The sequence below is a fragment of the Solenopsis invicta genome, chromosome 1, assembly GCF_016802725.1.
Source record: "Solenopsis invicta isolate M01_SB chromosome 1, UNIL_Sinv_3.0, whole genome shotgun sequence".
Classification (NCBI taxonomy): Eukaryota; Metazoa; Arthropoda; class Insecta; order Hymenoptera; family Formicidae; genus Solenopsis; species Solenopsis invicta.
Genome location: NC_052664.1, coordinates 4,490,598 through 4,510,896, shown reverse-complemented (window position 1 = coordinate 4,510,896; position 20,299 = coordinate 4,490,598). Strand labels below are relative to the sequence as shown.

At 35.3% G+C, this 20,299-nt stretch overlaps 2 protein-coding genes across 2 annotated transcripts; both read right to left on the bottom strand.

Moving 5' to 3' along the window:
- Window positions 1–3,739: 3,739 nt before the first annotated feature.
- LOC105205391 lies at window positions 3,740–6,619 on the bottom strand. The gene has a single exon (XM_011174748.2). The coding sequence runs from the start codon at window positions 6,617–6,619 to the stop codon at window positions 3,740–3,742; it is 2,880 nt and encodes a 959-aa protein (XP_011173050.1).
- An 86-nt stretch (window positions 6,620–6,705) lies between these two features.
- LOC105205390 lies at window positions 6,706–8,958 on the bottom strand. Its single transcript, XM_011174747.1, has one exon. The coding sequence runs from the start codon at window positions 8,956–8,958 to the stop codon at window positions 6,706–6,708; it is 2,253 nt and encodes a 750-aa protein (XP_011173049.1).
- Window positions 8,959–20,299: the final 11,341 nt, after the last annotated feature.

Genomic DNA, 20,299 nt, shown 5'->3' with positions numbered 1-20,299 from the left:
TTAGAGCAACATATACCACAAAGTAAAAAAGTTACATTTTTCATTATTTCCAAAAAGACAACGGGTATCATTCAACCTTTAAACGTCTTCTAATTCCGAATTTGGAAAAATTTTGTGCGAACATTTTCGGATAATGTAATTCTTCAAGAGGAAGATATTAATTTGCACTCCCGTAATGAAATAATTAAATTACAATCTTTAACACATAATCAGTTGTCTTTTCCTAGATTCAAATTTTTGTGGTATAAAAGCGGATATTTGGAAACGCGTCCCGAACATTTTCAAAATCCCGTGGAATTTTGTCATCTTAAAACTGAAAAGCATATATCTAAATGTAGTATTTGTGGAACAGCCCTTTTATGCGCTGTGCATGATGTGGCGAGTATTTGTGTTTCAAACATTTTTGTGAAGATTATTATTACTGTAAAAAATATAATCCGTAATTTTTATAGTACCAGTGTTTTGTACTAGATAACTCTTGCAGGATACGATTAAACAACAAAGCATGTACAATTGCTTACAAGTTACAAATAAATAAATAGAAGTCAATAAAAGTATAAATTACACAGGAAAAACTTCTATATACAATTATTTATAATTTTATATATATATATATATATATATATATATATATATATATATAGTGACGTGATATCCCGTTTGGCTGTCCGTCACAGGGATCGTAAGATCCGAACGAGGAGCGCACGCTGCGGCTCTACGTCCTCTCGGCTCGGAGACGGACGTGTCGGCGCGTGCGCTTGTAATTTCGCTTCTTTGTTTTGTGTGCGTGTGTTCGTCCGTTAATTTTAGCGACGTTTGGCGGATTGGCGGCTAGCGGATACTCATTTTTCTATCGACGAAGTCTCACATGGTCAGAAGACTGCAAGAAAGAGGACCCACCACCACTTGGAATCTTCCGGACCGTGCGCAGGATCGCAGTAGCGCGCACGACAGGTGATCTCTCTTCATTTAATTACGTTATCTCGTACCGTCGCGCCTGTACGCCACAGTAAGGCCGCTGAAATTGCAGGACGCAAAGAGGGAACGTCCGACGTAGGGGACGTCGACACTCCACGCAGATCATTGCGTCGGAAACCCCGAACGAGGAGCTGCGAGAGAAGATTCCTGACTTGGTCCTGAGCGCGGGGGCTCCGGATGCCGAAGAGTCCGTAGGAATAGCCGTCCGGCCTCGGAAAAACCGCGGGAAGAGTCGCGAGCTGCCCGAAGACACCTACCTCGAATTGCGCGCCGCGGCGCGACAGCCGGATTAGAGAGTCGCAAGGACCGCGTTATAAGGCGGAACCAATAGCGCGGCGCGACGAATCCCCGTGTGTGGGGCGAGAGATCCTGCGTGCCGCCTGCCGAATTTCCTCGCGCTATCGATCACTTCGCTGTGGATCACCGCCGGTATCGCACCCAGCTGAGACGACGGAAGCCGCCGTCACCCAGGGACGAGCTATACCCCGGCTAGAGAACGAGCTAAGGGGAACGGCCAGCGTCGTGGTGAGACGAACGAGACTATTGTAAAGCCGCCGATTTCGCCGATCGGATAAGTTGCGCGCGTGGTCATTGCAATTAAAGCTCACGTTCGCCGTAAGATCTTTCGCCGGAAGTAGAACACGTCTGTGATTGCGTGCTGTTCGCGTGCTCAGCCGCCGTACGCCTCATCCGATCAAGTCGCGTCTTGATTCTTTTCGGTTCCGTTTATTGAGAGCGTCGCCGACATCACAGCTAAGTCGCGCTAATTGCGTAATATGTAATCTTGTGTGTCATCTGTAGTAGCGTTTGTATGTGCTTCTGTGTGGCGATCGCATATTTCCAATCGCGTGTTTTGTACCAAATCGCCATATAATTTCTCGTGAAATAAGAGTGCGTGTGTAGAGTTGTGAGTGTGTACGGCGTGTTTTGTTCGCCGCTAATTAGAATATAATTTTGACTCTGTTCGTTCGGTGAGCTCGTACCGACGACCGCGTGGGATTTTTCGATCGCGCCCGGATCGCGAGACATTGTTGCGGGACTCTGTGAGTCGATGTCAGATATTGGCCGAAATACATTGTTAACTTTTCTGTCACATTGGTGTGTTCTATTTAAGCTCCCTCGCTCTCCACTAACGTCCCGCCCGCAGCGAACCACCCCCTCTGCCAATTCCGTGGCTGAGTTATCGGTTAAGAGTCCGTTATTGCCCGTGACGAGGTAGAGTAATTTTGCGTTTCTTTTCCCGGCGTGAATCGGGAGATCGGCAACGTTTTGACCTAAGAGTGGCACGCTCGCTCGTGCCTGGCGCCCAATCGTACCGTCTGATTTTGCGCATTTGATGTGAGCAACTTTGCGAACACCTTTGCTACCTAACTAGCGTCACGAGCAATTAACGCAGTTTCACCACCTCGTGAGTGCGGTCGCAATATATAAAGTTTTTTTCCGGGTAAAAAATCTTTTTATCTTTTATTTATTTATATCGTACCTTTCTAGAGTTATCTAATACAAAACGCAAATACTATTGTACAAAAATCACGGATTATATTTGTTGTTTAAAATAATGCGTACTTATAATTATATATATTTTAATATATGTAGGCATATTTTGTATGTTATCATACATAATTATGTATAAATATATATGAAAACTATATGATAGTTACACATAATAATTGCACATAATTTTCTGTAATTATTATACATATACAATTGTTAAAAATGTAAAAGATAAAATATTTAAAGTGTGTAGAAATGTATATAGGTAGAGAATAGGGAGATAAAAAATAGGTAGCAAGCGCGTAGAATTGTGTGGATGGATGCATGGATTTTAGAGTAATATTAACTAGTAATATAAACTAATGTAAGACCCCTTCTTGACAATCTTTTGTAAGCTGAAGAGAAATATATATCTATCTACATATACAACTTTAAGCAAATATGTATGGTTACATAAAAATACGTAAAATTATATATTTTAACGTTAAAAAGTAGAGTTTCACCTTTTTTATCGTGCGGTTTGCATAATAGTGTAATAAAATAACATTGAAGTAATGTACGTTGCTATTATTATGTTTCGACAATGATTTCTTTTAAATACATTTATCTTTTATGTCGTCGTCAGTATACATACATATAATATTGTAGTGCTTAAATAATTGAAAGCTATGTGAAATGTATGTTAATAATAATTAAATGTCTCTGTTTGAAACTATTTGAATAATGAAGCTGCTAAACAGACTTTAAATATTCGATGAATTACACTGATTTTTCTTTCATTTATAAGAAATATCACAAAAATTGATTATGAAAAGTGTTCGATACTTGAATTGTTGGGTGGTATCGAGATTGAATGAATGTTTTTGGATCGTGAACTGCTACCAGTTTATTCGGACGAGTGATAATGAGTGTATGACTCCACTAGTGATACAATACGTGAGAGAGTAAAAATGCTAACGGTCGTTCATCGCAGTTCTCCCAACTTAACTAAACTTTTCTACAGCGCCGCGGTACGGCCATTACTAATGACAGCGGGAAGGAACCAAAAGAAAATAACTAGTCGATTGAGCGCAATTATATAAACGGCGTAAACATTCCGCCCGCCTTGGAAAACTTACGTTTTACAACAAATATCTTGAGTATATAAATTTGACTTAAATGTAAATAAACATGCTAATAAGGAACAGAACAACTTAAATTAAAATTTGCTTAAATTATTCTAATTTTAATTCTGAACACATAGTTTGAATGTGACACGGGTCTTAAATTATGCATCTGTTAACGGCATACTATCAACAGGTAACAAACATATTTTTGATATAGCTCTTTGGCACGTGCCATTTTTAGTGCGAATGGTTACCACTCGAATCAAACCTTTCTTGTCTGGGTGTGACTCAAGAATACGACCCATCAGCCAAGTCATCAAAGGAGTATTTTCATTCTTTAAAAGTACCATGGTACCAATACGGATATTGTTTTCTTTGGCTATTTGCCATTTAGTACGTGGCTGAAGTTGTGCAATATACTCCTGCGACCACCTTTTCCAAAAATGTTGCTTGAGTTGTATTAAATATTCGTACCGATTGAGTCTATTACTAGGAACGTCGGACACTTCGCACTCCGGAATCGCCGTGAGTGGTTCCCCGATCAGGAAGTGCCCGGTCGTTAGTGCGATTAGATCATTGGGATCTTGTGAAATAAGCGTCAGCGGACGCGAATTCATGCACGCTTCTATCTGTGTCAATACTGTATATAATTCTTCTAAGGTCAGTGTCATCGAACCAATCACCTTGCGCATGTGTGTCTTTGCTGATTTTATTGCAGCCTCCCAGAGGCTTCCCATGTGTGGGGAGTATGCAGGAATAAAATGCCAAGCAATTGATTGCTCGGCTAAAAAAGTTTTTATTTGATCTTGAGTGGCTTCTTTTGTCAGAATCTCCTTTACCTCTTTAAGTGCATTGTTGGCCCCCACAAAGTTGGTACCATTGTCAGAGTATAAATTGATGCAACGTCCACGTCTTGCGACAAAGCGTTTAAGAGCGTTAAGGAAACATGTAGTGCTCAAGTCATTCACTAATTCCAAGTGTACAGCTTTAACGGCAAAACATACGAATAGACATACGTATGCCTTTGAGGTTTTATTTCTAGACAGCTTTACCGAAAACGGCTTGGCATAATCAAGCCCCGTGTTGAGGAATGGTCTGGCTTGAATAACTCGATGACGAGGTAAGTCGCCCATTAACTGCTTTATACAAACTGGTTGTGCTCGAAAACACACTATGCATCTTCTCAAGACTCTCCGAATCGCTATTCTTCCAGACAAAGGCCAATATCGTGTACGAATAGCAGGCAACACCGCTTGCTGTCCCGCATGTAAGTTTCGATAATGTTCATGTCTTACGAGCAACTCGGTGATATGATGCTTCCCCGGAAGCACAATCGGATGTTTTTGAGAGTATGGTAGCTGAGTGTGACTAAGTCTCCCCTCCACTCTGATTTGCCCTTTCGAATCTAGGAACGGATGTAAATTACGTAGTTCACTTTTATGATTGACCGGTGAATTAGATTGCAGAGATCTCAACTCGTCGGCAAACTCCACGCTCTGAACTTGTTTTATTATGACTACAGTGCTATCCTCTAGCTCCTGCACAGATAGAACTCCGCTTCGTTTAAGGTATAGGCGAGATCCCTTGAGTCGTGCATTGGCTGCAAACCGCAAGCAATACGCGACGACTCTTTTTAAACGTGTGAACGATGAAAACCTCTGGATGAGAGTGGTGTCCGGCCCTTCTGATTCCATAGCGGCTAGACACGGATTAGTTCCTTTGCGTTCTGGTATATCCTTCAGATCGGGAGGCGTGTGTGAATTAAAACCGCTCTGCTGTTGCAAGAATGATGGTCCTTCCCACCATAATTGTTTTCCTTTTAAGTCCTCCGCGTTAACACCTCGCGACAACAGATCAGCTGGGTTCTGATCTGATCGCACATGGTGCCATTTGTGCTTGTCCGTTAGCCGGTGTATTTCCGATATTCTATTTGCGACAAATGTGTGCCACTGATGAGGTTCACCTGCAATCCACGCCAACGTAATAGTAGAGTCACTCCAATGGTGCGTGTCCTTTATAGGGATTATCATGGCGTCTTTTATCTTGCCACAGAGTTGGGCTAACAGGAGCACTCCACAAAGCTCTAGACGTGGCATCGATATCCTTTTGAGTGGTGCAACTCGCGATTTGGCGCATACTAATTTAATTGTGCGTTCTTGCTTCGCATTTATACTGCAGATATACACACACGCGCCGTATGCCTTCTCCGACGCGTCGCAAAAGCCGTGTAGTTCTATGAATGTTGGTTTATCGCAGATCACTTGCCTTGCAATGGAGATGTGGTTGACGCATTCAATGTGCTGGCGCCATTTTTTCCAACTTGAATGAGACTGCATAGGCATGGACTCATCCCAGCCCAGCTTGAGTTGCCACAATTCTTGCAACATTATTTTTGCTTGCACGATCACTGGACCCAACAATCCAAGCGGGTCATATAGCTGAGCTATATCGGACAGCATGCTCCGCTTTGTGATCCTTTTATTGCTGCTATTTGTACAAGCCTTGTATGTAAGACTATCTGATGTAGTGTTCCACGGTAAGCCAAGGGTCTTGACTTCCTCCCCTATTGGTACTGTAGACTCCTTATCTATTTCCGTTGTACAGAGCTCTGGTGCATTTGACCTCCATTTCCTCAGCTCAAATTGGGCAGTCTTTAATATTTGGATGATGTCCCTTTGTAGCTTGACAAGTTCACCTATCTCGTCCTTACCCGTCAACAAATCGTCGACGTAGAAATCTCGCCTGATGATTTCTGCCGCTGCAGGATGTTTGCTATGGTGTAGTTGCGCGATCTCTGTCAGGCATCTCGTTGCTAAAAAAGGAGCGCTGGACGTACCATAGGTAATCGTATTTAATCGGAATGTACGTAGAGGCTCATCGGGTGTCCATCTCCATAAAATTCTTTGAAGGTCGCGTTGTGACTCGTGCATCCAGATTTGCCTGTACATCTTAGTGATGTCGGCTGACATCACATATTTGTGCTGCCGAAGACGTAAGATGATACAAAATAATTCGTCCTGTATCGTTGGCCCGACCATCATAATGTCATTTAGCGAATTTCCCGAGCTAGTGGGGTAAGAGGCGTCAAAGACCACTCTCACTTTCGTGGTGGTGCTTTCTGCTTTAATCACCGCATGATGCGGCAGATAGCTTGTTTGACGGTGCTGTCCCTTTCTTCAACTTCCGACATACGGCCCAGCTGCAAGTATTCCTGTATAAATGCATGATATTCCTTCTTTAATGTGGGGTCCTTATTTAATTTGCGTTCAATTGATTGAAATCTCTTTCTCGCTATTTCATAGGAATCTCCCAGTTTCGAAGGATTTCTCTTTAGTGGCAATTGTACTACGAATCTACCATCCTCCGTCCGTCTGATTGTGTCAGTAAAATGTTTTTCACAAGTTGTCTCCTCCTGTGATAAATGGCGGCTCGATGTAATCTCTTCTATCTGCCAGAATTTTTGCAATTGATCGCACAATGTCCGTTCTGAGGAGAAGCCACAATACGTCGTCATTGTTGTCGGCATGTGGTGGAGCTCCATTGCTCCTGCAACTATCCATCCAAGTTGTGTCTTTCGGAACGTTGGCTGCTGCTTGAATATCTTTATTTGTCCTACGTACAGAAGGTCCCAAAAGACACTCGCTCCCAATAGTATATCTATGGTAGCCGGTATATGAAATTCCGGGTCCGCTAACTGAATTCTTTCTGGAATTTCGACCTTCCTCAAGTCTACTTTATTTAGTGGCAGCCTCTTGGTGATTTTTGGAATGGTGAAAAATGGAAGCGTTGCTTGAAATGCGTTGTAGCGAGATTGGATTGTTGCCGTAATTTGCTGACTAGTTTTTACAGGAATTTCATTAATTGCGGTGATCGTCATTGTGGTTTGTTGTTTCAGCAATTGAAGGCGGTCACTGAGTTTGCAGGTGATAAAATTGGAGTGGGAACCACTGTCCAAGAAAGCTCGACATTCATGAAGTATGCCTTTTTGATCCTTTATATAGATTATGGCCGTTGCTAACATTACTTGTAGCGGTCCTTTAGTGGCGCAATGCATCAATGTGGTTGTTGGTGCCTGAGTGACCGTGGCAACGATCTGTTTATCTGTCGCCGACGTCTTGGTTGCTCCTGTAGAAGGCTCCGTCTGATTTGCTTCTTTGTCCGGCTTTATCGTTTTCTCGAGATGTAGCATGGTATGATGATAGCCTTTGCACCGTTTGCATTCTGACGCCTTGCAGTTCCTGCCGTGAAAATTCTTCAAACACCTGATGCACAGTCGCCTTTTCTTAATTTCTGTCATATGCTCTGCCGCAGACCACTTACGAAAGGTGCCACAATCAGGTAGTTCATGATTACCTTGGTAAACAGGACAACTTGATTTCTCTTCCGACACACATGCGCATATGACAGCTTTATTATGTGATTTATTAACGCTGGAAACAGAGTTTGTATTATTAGCTGAGTAAGACAGTGATTCAAGAAACGCGCTGCGAGTATTCAAAAATTCAATAAATTCATTTAGTGTGGGGAATGTATCTATCGTAGCTCTTTTCAACTCCCATTCTCGCTTAGTAATTTTATCTAACTTAGGCGTGAAAATATGAATTAAAATTGTATTCCAATGTTCTACTGGCTGTCCTAATTTAATTAAAGGCTGAATATGTTGTGAAATGCCATCTATAAATTGTCGCAAGGCAGCGTGAGACTCCTTTACAATTGGTGCCAGATCAAGCAATTCTTGCATATGATGTACTATTAATCGTTTGTTTTCGTATCTCTGTTTCAGTAGGTCCCATGCAATTTCATAGTTGGCATTAGAGAGCTCTAACGATTGTATTACTTTAGCGGCCTCATGAGTTAATGCCAGTTTTAAATAATGTAATTTTTGAATTGCTGGTAGCGCCGCATTAGCGTCTATAAGAGATTCAAACAATTCGCGAAATGGAATCCATTTATTATAGCTCCCGTCAAACTTTGGCAATTCTATGTTTGGCAACTTTACTTTGGTGGGTCCTACCGGCTGAGCAAAAACATTAACTTGTGGATTGCCTACTGACCTCTCAGGTACAGAGTTTACTGAACTTGGCCGATTTGCTTGATCTTGACGCGACTGAAGTGCCCTGGCAGAAGTTATAATGGCATGGTATAAGTTTTCGAAATTTTCTCTCTCAGTAAATTGCGCTACTGTATTCTCTAAATCTTCAATTTGTGATTGAGTTATATCAAACTCTTGCCAGAACCCTTCCGCCTTCTCTAATCTGATGGGCAATTCCGCGATCTTTACGGACTCTGTTGCTGCTCTTTCGAGATATGTGCTAAACGCGGTTAACTTCGCTTTAATTCTACCTCGCACAATTAATTTGCTCAGCTCATCTTTTGACATTTTACTTAATATTACTTAATATTAATTACTCAATACAATTTTTTTTTTCAACAATAAAGAACAAACTCGTTAGACCACGTATGTCGTTTGAGTAGAATACTTGCGCTCCTTGAGATGTCGCCTTAATGATGGCCGCGCTTGACGAAGCTCCTGCTTCTGTTTACTGAGGAGGGGGCGGCGGGGCAATATTCTCCTTTTCGCAAAAGACGCGCGTCTTCGTAATATCTCTCGTTCAATGGTGATTTCGGCTGCCGAGCGGCGTGGGGGAGGAGGGGGGACAATTCGCTGTCGATGTATCCGCCGATCGTCGTTACCTCGACCGGCTATCCTAACCTAACCTTGGTTGAAGCGCGTCGTCGCTTTGCCTCTCGCTCGTTAGTGACTTCTGCCGAGCGGCGAGGGGAGAACGATACGCTTTGCTGTCTTCGTCGATCTTTGCTTACCTCGATCGGCTCTCTGGCCCTTCATTCACCACGATTGTTGAGTTCTTTCCTCTGTCCCCTCGAAGGAACGAGGCGGCGAGAGAATTTATTTCTTTGCGTGAAAACGTGCGTTGCTGTTATGCCTCACGCTCGTTGTTTTACTTCGGGCGGGGGGGGGGGATGCCTTGATGCTAGTTTCGCCGATCGTCGGTACCGTTCTAATGTAAAGACGGCGCGAGTCTTGCTATTTCCTGCGTGGTCTCGTACCTTCAATCGACTATCTGCCCTTAACTGACCTTCTTTACTTGGCGACGGTATCGTGGATCTGTCTCATTCGTCTGCGTCCTTCCGAGATGCGTGTGTCCGCCCAGCCTTACTTGTTGCGTGGACGGATTATGGCTAACCTCTTCTTGGTGCCCGATCCGGCTCGAATGACTAATGTTCGATACTTGAATTGTTGGGTGGTATCGGGATTGAATGAATGTTTCTGGATCGTGAACTGCTACCAGTTTATTTGGACGAGTGATAATAAGCGGTATGACTCCACTAGTGATACAATACGTGAGAGAGTAAAAATGCTAACGGTCGTTCGTCGCAGTTCTCCCAACTCCCAACTTAACTAAACTTTTCTACAGCGCCGCGGTACGGCCATTACTAGTGACAGCGGGAAGAAACCAAAAGAAAATAACTAGTCGATTGAGCACAATTATATAAACGGCGTAAACAAAAAGTATGAAAAGGGTTGTGGAGATTTTCATAATATAAAGGACCCCGCACGATTTATATGAAAAAAACATGTTTGATCAATTTGCTTAAATTTTTTATATGTGTAGTACTTACATTCCTAATAAAAAATCTCAATTTTTAGAACACTAGAGCAACTCAAGCGCGCGCTAGGCGCACGCCATTTATTTAATTTCATGTTTACATATAACTAAATATAAATAATAAGAATTTCAAAAATTATACATTTATGATTAAGAATAATACAGTTCACGATGACAAATGACAGATTATGTTCTTGATGACAGATTATGAATAAATAAAAATAGAATATGATTTGATTTATTATTACTCTATCAGTAGACAATGTTTTTTAAATGTTTTATATATATATATATATATATATATACAGAGTGTTTCAGACCACCCGTACACCCCTTTTCTCTTCGCAAGATTAGGACCAATCAAAAATATGTTCAGACGAAAGTTGTAGGGTTTCAAAAGATCTATTCAATGATCTTATCAGTTTGACCTTGGATGGCGTCGCCAAGGTCAGATCGAAATCACATTAAGTTTTTTAAATGGAACACCCTATTTTTGATTCCAGAATCTAATAGCTGGTGTCAAGACCTTTCCAAAACACTATAAGAATGTTTATTTTCGTTGACTACTTTCCGAGTTGTGCGGCTTGAAAGTTACACTACCGCCAGCATCAGCATTACTCAAGATGTACCATGTGGTGGTTACTTAGTCGGATTTAATCTTGTGTGTGGGTGTGTGCATACGTGCATTCGTATGTGTATGGGGGAGGAAAAGGGGAGTCAAAGTTTTATGTACTCTGCTTTTGTTTATTAACTGGATTGATTATGTTTGATGATCACTCATGTCCAGATTGACTGTATGCATTTTCCCGTGCTTAGCATTATCCAGAATGAACGACGTGGACGTGACGAGAATTTCATCCCATTGGGGTGCTTGATTCACGTGAGTCCCCTTGCCTCTCACGTTTGGGTTGCTTGATTCACGTGAGTCCCCTTGCCTCTCACGTTTGGGGTGCTTGATTCACGTGAGTCCCCTTGCCTCTCACGTTTGGGGTGCTTGATTCACGTGAGTCCCCTTGCCTCTCACGTTTGGGGTGCTTGATTCACGTGAGTCCCCTTGCCTCTCACGTTTGGGGTGCTTGATTCACGTGAGTCCCCTTGCCTCTCACGTTTGGGGTGCTTGATTCACGTGAGTCCTCTTGCCTCTCACGTTTGGGGTGCTTGATTCACGTGAGTCCCCTTGCCTCTCACGTTCGGGAATGAATGAGTGTATGTTTTGTTAAGCGACTAAATGTTCAAAGTGAGCACCATTCTCTGCGATGCAAGCATCAACTCTATTTTGAAAATCATTGGTTGCTCGAAGAATTTCCTCGGCACGTAAGGATCGAATTGCTTCACTTATTCTACGAATCATATTATCCCTCGTAGTCGGACGTTCATGATAGACCAAGTTTTTTATCCTTCCCCAGAAATAATAATCAAGGACGGTGAGATCTGGTGATCGGGGTGGATAATTGATTGGAGCGTATTTGCCTATCCACTTGTCGGGGAACATAGTATTTAATGCCGCACGAGCAACTCTCGATGTATGAGACGGACATGCATCTTGTTGGAACCACATGTTCAGGCGCAATTGCAGAGGAATATTTTCTAGTAAGACAGGAAGATCTGTCATTATCAAGGCGGAATATCTATCACCGTTTAGATTTTCGTCAAAGAAAACAGGACCTATGATTTGACTTCCAATAATTCCACACCAAACATTGACTTTCCAAATGGTTTGATGATCTACTTCTCTCAACCAGTGAGGATTATTTTGTGCCCAATAACGAGAGTTCCAAGTATTAACAGATCCATCACTTTTAAGTGTACATTCGTCAGAAAATAAAATTTTTAAGTGGAAATCAAGTGGTTGCTGTCTTATAAAGTTGCAAAATACAAGTCTCTGTCTAATATCGTTATAATTCAACGCTTGATGAACAGACATTCTGTAACGGTGAAATTTGTTATTTTTTAAAATGCGCCAAACACTGATTTTACTAACACCAGAATCTTGTTCTCGTCGTCTTAAAGAATCATAAGGGTTCAATTCTGTCGATGCAAGAATTTCCACTGTTCTTTCATCCATAATCGGACGACGAATTTGTGTACCTTTGTTATGTTGAGGCTGAACGACACCTTTAATTTTGATTCGTTTAGCCAAACGTGAAAAAACATTTCGCGAGTGAGGAGTCCGATCAGGATAACGTTCCCGCCACAATCTTTCCGCTGCAATGAATGTACCTCGATACTCACCTAAAATTAACAGCATATCATATGCTTCTTCATTGGAATAGGACATGGCTAAATAAACCTAGACTAATAAAGAGGGTCGGATTTTTGTTGCGCGATTGATACTGATATGACGGTTATTGAAGACGTAGGTGACAAGTTTGAGAGAGTTATTGTCACTCGTGTTGAGTTGAGTCACAATAGCGTTGTGGTGAATACATCTCTACTACATCCTATGCAAATAACAATATGTATAAAATCACGAGTTAGATATCGTTACGCAGAAAGCCGCGCACGTTATTGCTCGTGTGCTACCGTTAAAGTAATAATGTAATTACATAATATTATGACATACATATGTATGTGGCTATCTACGGTCGCGACAGCTAACTTTCACGATTTTTCATGATCTGTTTTTGTTGGCCCGGCTCGCGTGTTTACTTTCTTTTTGTCGGCTGCACGGCTTTCTGCGTAACGCGTGATTTTATATTGTTATTTACATGGTGTTGGCGGTAGTGTAACTTTCAAGCCGCACAACTCGGAAAGTAGTCAACGAAAATAAACTTTCTTGTAGTGTTTTGGAAAGGTCTTGACACCAGCTATTAGATTCTGGAATCAAAAATAGGGTGTTTTATTTAAAAAACTTAATGTGATTTCGATCTGACCTTGGCGACGCCATCCAAGGTCAAACTGATAAGATCATTGAATAGATCATTTGAAACCCTACAACTTTCGTCTGAACATATTTTTGATTGGTCCTAATCCTGCAAAGAGAAAAGGAGTGTACGGGTGGTCTGAAACACCCTGATATATATATATATATATATATATATATATATATTCTTCATTATAATGTCTTTTAAATATTTAAAAAATATTGCTTCCTAATAGGATAAATGTCTCTAAAATTATTATTAATAGTAGTATACGTTAATATCAGATTCTTGTAATTGATATCCATATGTACAACTCTTTTATGTTTTTTATATAACCAAAATCTACACAAAATTTAAAATTTAAACATGTTATAATTATTTAGTTTATAATTATTTAATATACAATAACGTTTATACTTAGCACGTGATATGATTGCATTTTTGTATTAAAAACAAATATTATACACAAGTCATCAACTTCCAAGCACACGAGATTATCATATCTCAATAACTTTTGAATCGATCAAGTTCTAAATACTCTCAAACAATGGGTAAAGTTTTATAATGAAAATGTTTTTATTTTTTCTATCCGTGTTTTATGGACAGAGATATCACAATGAAAAGTTCACTTTTGAAATTTCATTTTCTGAGATATACGTGGTCATTAAAAAAATCTTCTAACTTGTGTTCAATTGCATTCTTAATTTCTTTTGTCCTTCATTTAAAAATCTTCATATTTCCCAGTCTCCTTTAAATCTTTTCTACTTTCTACTTTTTTCCTATTTTACACTCTCACAATTCTTTTTCCTTCTTCCTTACATTATTTCACACTTAAAATTTTTACTACAAAAGATTATGTCCGGTTAATGAAATAGTAATTCTTAAAACACAAAATATTAATATACCATGATATGCATCTTTTATTAAAAAAACCTTCAAATTTGTGTAAAATTACATTCTTAATTTCTTTCGAATTTTATTTAAAACTTTACCTTCTCTACTTCCTTTAATTACTTTCTGCTTTTTATTTTTTATTTATTTTACACTCACGATTTTTTCTCCTTCTTTCTTATATTATTTCATATCTCTCTGTTTCTTTACCCTCATTGCACATATTTTAAAATCTTTACTAAATGAGATAATGTTCGATTAACAAAATTTTCATTTCTATAACACAAAACTTTATAACACGATATGATATTCAACCATTATTAAAAAAATCCTCAAACTTGCGTTCAATTGCATTTTTAATTTCTTTCGTTCTTTATTTACAAACCTTTACCTTTATATAATATAGGCTTCAAAGATTATTTTATTTTACATATATTGAGTGTTGTACAAAAATTACAAATTTATAAAATTTTAATTAACTTAAGCAAGTTGAAATAGCATATTAATTTTTTCTAAGATACAGATAAAAATATTTGTGGTTTTTAAAAAGGTTGAATTTTTCTTCAAGATTTTCTCTAGATTTTATAAATTCGCCATTTATATTTTTGTGTTTTCGGAACTCATTGAGCTAGAATTTTATTAATACATTTAGGTGCTTGCATTGTATTATTTATAAACGTTTTTTTAATAATTTTAGTATTTTAAAATATTAAATATTAATTGTATTAATAATTATTTAAGAAGATAATTACTACAAAAATTTTAAAGAGATCTTTGTGTTGTTTATATAAACAGGCATAAATAATTTAAAATAAATGACTAACTTGAGAAGATTATATGGGAATAATAACTGGAAATACGATCAATGTAAAACATGTTGAATTAGAGTCTATATTGTAGGATCCGTGATACACGTAATAAATTAAACAATTTGTCGAAATAAACAGATAACATAGATAAAATTATATTAGAGAAATTTTTATTCTAATGACACAAAATATCAAAATATCATGTAATAGTAGCACATTATTAGAAAATACCTTCAAACTGGTATTTACTTGATGTCTTAATTTTTTTTATTCATACTTTATTTAAAAATCTTAACCTTTTCAAACACGAACAATTACTTTCTCCTTTCAATTTTATTTCCATTTTACACTCCTTCGATACTTTCTCCTTCCTTCTTTCCTTTTTCTATTATTCTATTCAAAAATCTTTATCGTCTCCAACAACTTCAATTCCTTTCTTCTTTCAATTTTATTTCAATTCTAAACTTCTTTGTTCCTTCCTCCTTCCTTTCTTTCTTCCTTTTTATAATATTCTATTAAAAAATCTTTACCATCTTCAATACATTTAATTCTTTTCTCCTTTCAATTGTATTTTCATACAAAATACCTTCAAGACTTTTTTCTTCCTTCCTTCTTTTTTATATTATTCTATTGTATTTCTATACTTTCTTTTATCTTTAATATTTATTTTTAAAAAACTTTACTAAAATGGATATTTTATTAGAGAAATTTTTATTTTTATAATAATTATCAAAATATCAAATAATATTCAGGCATTATTTTAAAAAAAACTTTTGAATCAGTATTTAATAGAATTCCAAATTTTGTTCACCCTTGATTTAAAAACCTTAACCTCTTCAAACACCTTCAATTTCTTTTTCCTTTCAATTTCATTTTTTTCTAAACTTCTTTGATCCTTCCTCCTTTCTTCCTTGATTTAGTAATTATTCTAATCATAAATCTTTACGTTTTTAAACACTATAAATTCCTTCCTCCTTCAATTTTATTTTCATTCTGAACTTCTTCAATTCTTTCTCCTTTCTTCCTTTCCTTTTCATATTATTTTATTTTTCTTCTTTCCTTGCTCTTTAATATACATTTTTAAAAAACTTTACTAAAAGAGATAATATTATATTAGAGAAATTCTTATTTTTATAACAAAAATTATAAAAATATCACATTATATACACTCGTTATTAAAAAAAACCTTCAAACCAATATTCAATAGCATTTTTAATTTTATTCATCTCTGATTTAGAAACCTTAACATTTTTAAATATCTTCAATTACTTTCCTTTTTTAATTTTATTTTCTTTCTAAACTCCTTCGATCTTTCCTGCTTCCTTCCGTCCTTTTTATATTATTTTATACAAAAACCTTTACCTTCTCCAACACCTTCAATTCTTTTCTCCATTTAATATTATTTCCATTCTACAGTCCTTCGATCGTTTCTCCTTTCTTCCTTCCCTTTTACATTATTTTATTACTTTTTTCTTTTTTTTATTTCACACGTTTAAAATTTTCTTCACTAAAATAGGTAATATTTTATTAGTAAAACTTTTATTTTTATGACACAAAATATCAAAATATTATGTAATATAGGCCCATTATTAAAAAAAGCTTTAAACTGATGTTTAATTGATGTCTCAATTTTATTCATTTCTTATTTAAAAATCTTAACTTTCTCCAACACAATTTCAATTCCTTTCTACTTTCAATTTTATTTCCATTCTACACTCCTTAGATCCTTCCTTCTTTTTTTTATTATTATTCTATTCCTCTTTTTTTCTTTATCTTCATTTAACATTTTTAAGAAATTTTACTTAATTATATATTTTATTAGTGAATCTTTTATTTTTATGACAGAAAATATCAATATATGTAATATTCGCCCATTATTAAGAAAAGACCTTTAAACTGGTATTTAATTAATGTTTTAATTTTATTTATCCTCTTTTTAAAAATCTTAATATTCTCAAACACTTTCAATTCCTTTCTCTTTTCAATTTTATTTCCATTCAAAACTACTTTGATCTTTTCTCCTTCTTTCCTTCCTTTTTATACTATTGTATTCAAAAATCTTTATATTCTCCAACCGGCAGGTCCTGATAGCGCACATCCCGATAGCACACAAACCACTCACAATGGCAGATGCCTAGAGATTTTCCATAGGTTGGGTTAGATAAGTCAAGATGATTGGTTGGTGGGCTATCGGGATGTGCGCTATCGGAACCCTTCTTTCTCCAACACCTTTAATTCTATTCTTCTTTTAATTTCATTTTTATTCTGAAATCCTTGAATCCTTCCTTTTCCTTTCCTTCGATTTTACATTATGCTATATCTCTTTTTTTCTTTATCTTTATTAACATTTTTTTAAATCTTTAATAAAATATGTAATATTTCATTAAAAAAATTTTTATTTTTATGGTAGAAAATATTATCGCATAATATTTGCACATTATTAAAAAAAAAACTTCAAACTGATGTTCATTTCGTGTCTTAATTTTATTCACCCTTTAATTAAAAATCCTAACATTCTCAAACACCTTCAATTACTTTCACGTTTCAATTTTATTTCCATTCTAAACTCCTTCGATCTTTCCTCCTTTCTTCCTTCCTTTCTTTTTGTATTATTTTACTCAGAAATCTTTACTTTCTCTAACATCTTGAACTCTTTTCTCCTTTCAATTCTATTTTCTTTCTAAACTCCTTTAATCCATCCCCACTTCTTCCTTCCATTTCATATTATTCTAATCAGAAATTTTTATTTCCTTCAAAACCTTCAATGCCTTTTTCCTTTTAATTTTATTTCCATTCTACACTCCTTTGATTTTTCCTTCTTTTTTCCTTCCATTTTATGTTACTTTATTAAAAAAATCTTTACCTCCTTCATCACAAATTTTTTTTTTCTACAATTTCATTTTCGTTCTGAATTCCTTTGAACCTTCCTCCTTCCTTCCTTCTAATTTATATTATTCTTTTCCTCTTCTTTCCTTCATCTTTAATAGTAATTTTTAAAAAAATTTAGTAAAATAGGTAATATTCCAATACAGAAATTTTTATTGTTTATGACAAAAAAAAATAAAAATATTACACAATATTTAAAAAAACCATTATTTAAAAAACCTTCATACCAGTATTCAATAGCATTTTTTATTTTATTGGTCTTTTATTTAAAAATTATCACATTCTCCAATACCTTTATTTCTTTTCTCCTTTCAATTTTATTTTTATTCAAAACTCAATCAATTGTTCCTTCTTCCTTCCTTCCTTTTTATATAATTCTATTTATATAACTCTATTTAAAAATCTTTACCTTCCCAGAATATCTTCAATTCCTTTCTCCTTTCAATTTTATTACTATTATACACTCCTTCGATTCTTCCTCTTTCCTTCCTACCCTTTCTTATTATTCTATTTCTCTTTTTTTCAATAACTTTATTTTACATTTTTAAAAAACTTTACTAAAATACATAATAACTTGTTAAAGAAATTTTTATTTTTATGACACAAAATATAAAAATATTATGTAATATTTGCCTATTATTAAAAAAAACTTTTAACCAAGTATTTAATTGATGTCTTTACTTTATTCATCCTTTATTTAAAGATCTTTACCATCTCCAACACCTTCAATTCATTTCTCCTTTCAATTTTATTTCCATTTTGAACTTCTTTGATCTTTTTTTTTCTTTTTTTTTGTATTATTCTATTCAAAAACCTTTACCTTCTCCAAAACTTTCAATTCCTATCTCTATACAATTTTATTTCTATTTTACACTCCTTTCTTTTATATTATTCTATTCTTCTTCTTTTCTATGTCTTTATTTCACATTTTTGAAAAACTTTATTAAAATATATAATAATCTATTAAAAAATTATCATTTTTATGACAAAAAATAACAAAACATCATGTAAAATTCGCCCATTATTAAAAATAAACTTTTAATTTGGTGTTTAATTGATGTCTTTACTTTATTCATCCTTAATTTAAAAACCTTTACCTTGTCAAACACCTTCAATTCATTTCTCATTTCAATTTTATATTGTATTTCCATTCGAAACTTCTTTGATACTTCTTCCTTCCTTCGTTCCTTTTCATATTATTCTATTCAAAAGTCTTTATTTTGTCCAACACCTTGTATTCTTTCCTCCATACAATTTTATTTACATTCTATACTCCTTCGATCCTTCCTTTTTATATTATTCTATTCCTTCTTTTCTATCTTTATTTTACATTTTTAAAAAACTTTATTAAAATACATAATATTCTAATAGAAAAATTTTTATTTTTATGACACAAAATATCAAAATATCATGTAATATTTGCACATTATTAAAGAAAAGTTTTAATCTGATGTTTAATTACGTCTTTACTTTATTCATGTTTTATTTAAAAATCTTTACTTTCTCCAACATCTTTAATTCATTTTTCCTTTCAATTTTATTTCTATTCTAAAATTTTTTGATCCTTTTTTCTTCCTTCCTTTTCATATTCTATTCAAAAACCTTTACCTTTTACAACACCTTGAATTCCTACCTCCATTTGATTTTATTTTCAATTTACACTTTTTTGATTTTTCCTTTTTATATTATTCTATTCCTATTCCTTTCTATATCTTCACTTCACATTTTTAAAAATTTTACCAAAATACATAATAATCTATAATATTTTATTAATCTATAATAATTTATATTTTTATGACACAAAATATCAAAATATGTGATATTTGCCCTTTATTAAAAAAAAATCTTTAATCTGGTGTTTAATTGATATCTTTACTTTATTCATCGTTTATTTAGAAACCTTTACTTTCTCCAACAGCTTCATTTCTCCTTTAAATTTTATTTCCACTTTAAACTTCTTTGATCCTTCCTTCTTCCTTCCTTCCTTTTCGTATTATTCTATTCAAAAACTTATACCTTCTCCAACACCTTCAATTTCTATCTTTATTCAATTTTATTTCCATTCTACACTTCTTCAATCTTTCCTTTTATATTATTTTATTCCTCTTTTTTCTATATCTTCATGTCATATTTTTAAAAAATTTTACTAAACTACAAAATATTCTATTAAAGAAATTTTCATTTTTATGACACAAAATATCATGTAATATTTGCCCAATATTAAAAAAAAACATTTAGTCTAATGTTTAATTGATGTTTTTACTTTATTCATTCTTTATTTAGTAACCCTTACCTTCTCCAACACCTTCAATTCATTTCTACTTTCAATTTTATTTTTATTTTAAACTTCTTTGATCTTTCCTTTTTTCCTTTTTGTATTATTCTATTCAGAAACCTTTACTTCTCCAACTCCTTTAATTCCTATCTCTATTCAATTTTATTTCCATTCTATACTTCTTCGATCCTTCTTTTTTTATATTTTTCCATTCCTCTTTTTCTATATCATTTCTTATTTTAAAAAAATTTTATTAAATACATAATATTCTATTACAGAAATTTTCATTTTTATGATACAAAATATCAATATACCATGTAATATTTGCCTATTATTAAAAAAACTCTTAATCTGATGTTTAATTGAT

Coding starts and splice junctions, on each gene's coding strand:
- LOC105205391 (XM_011174748.2), bottom strand. CDS start 6,619: ATGATGGTCGGGCCAACGATACAGGACGAATTATTTTGTATCATCTTA.
- LOC105205390 (XM_011174747.1), bottom strand. CDS start 8,958: ATGTCAAAAGATGAGCTGAGCAAATTAATTGTGCGAGGTAGAATTAAA.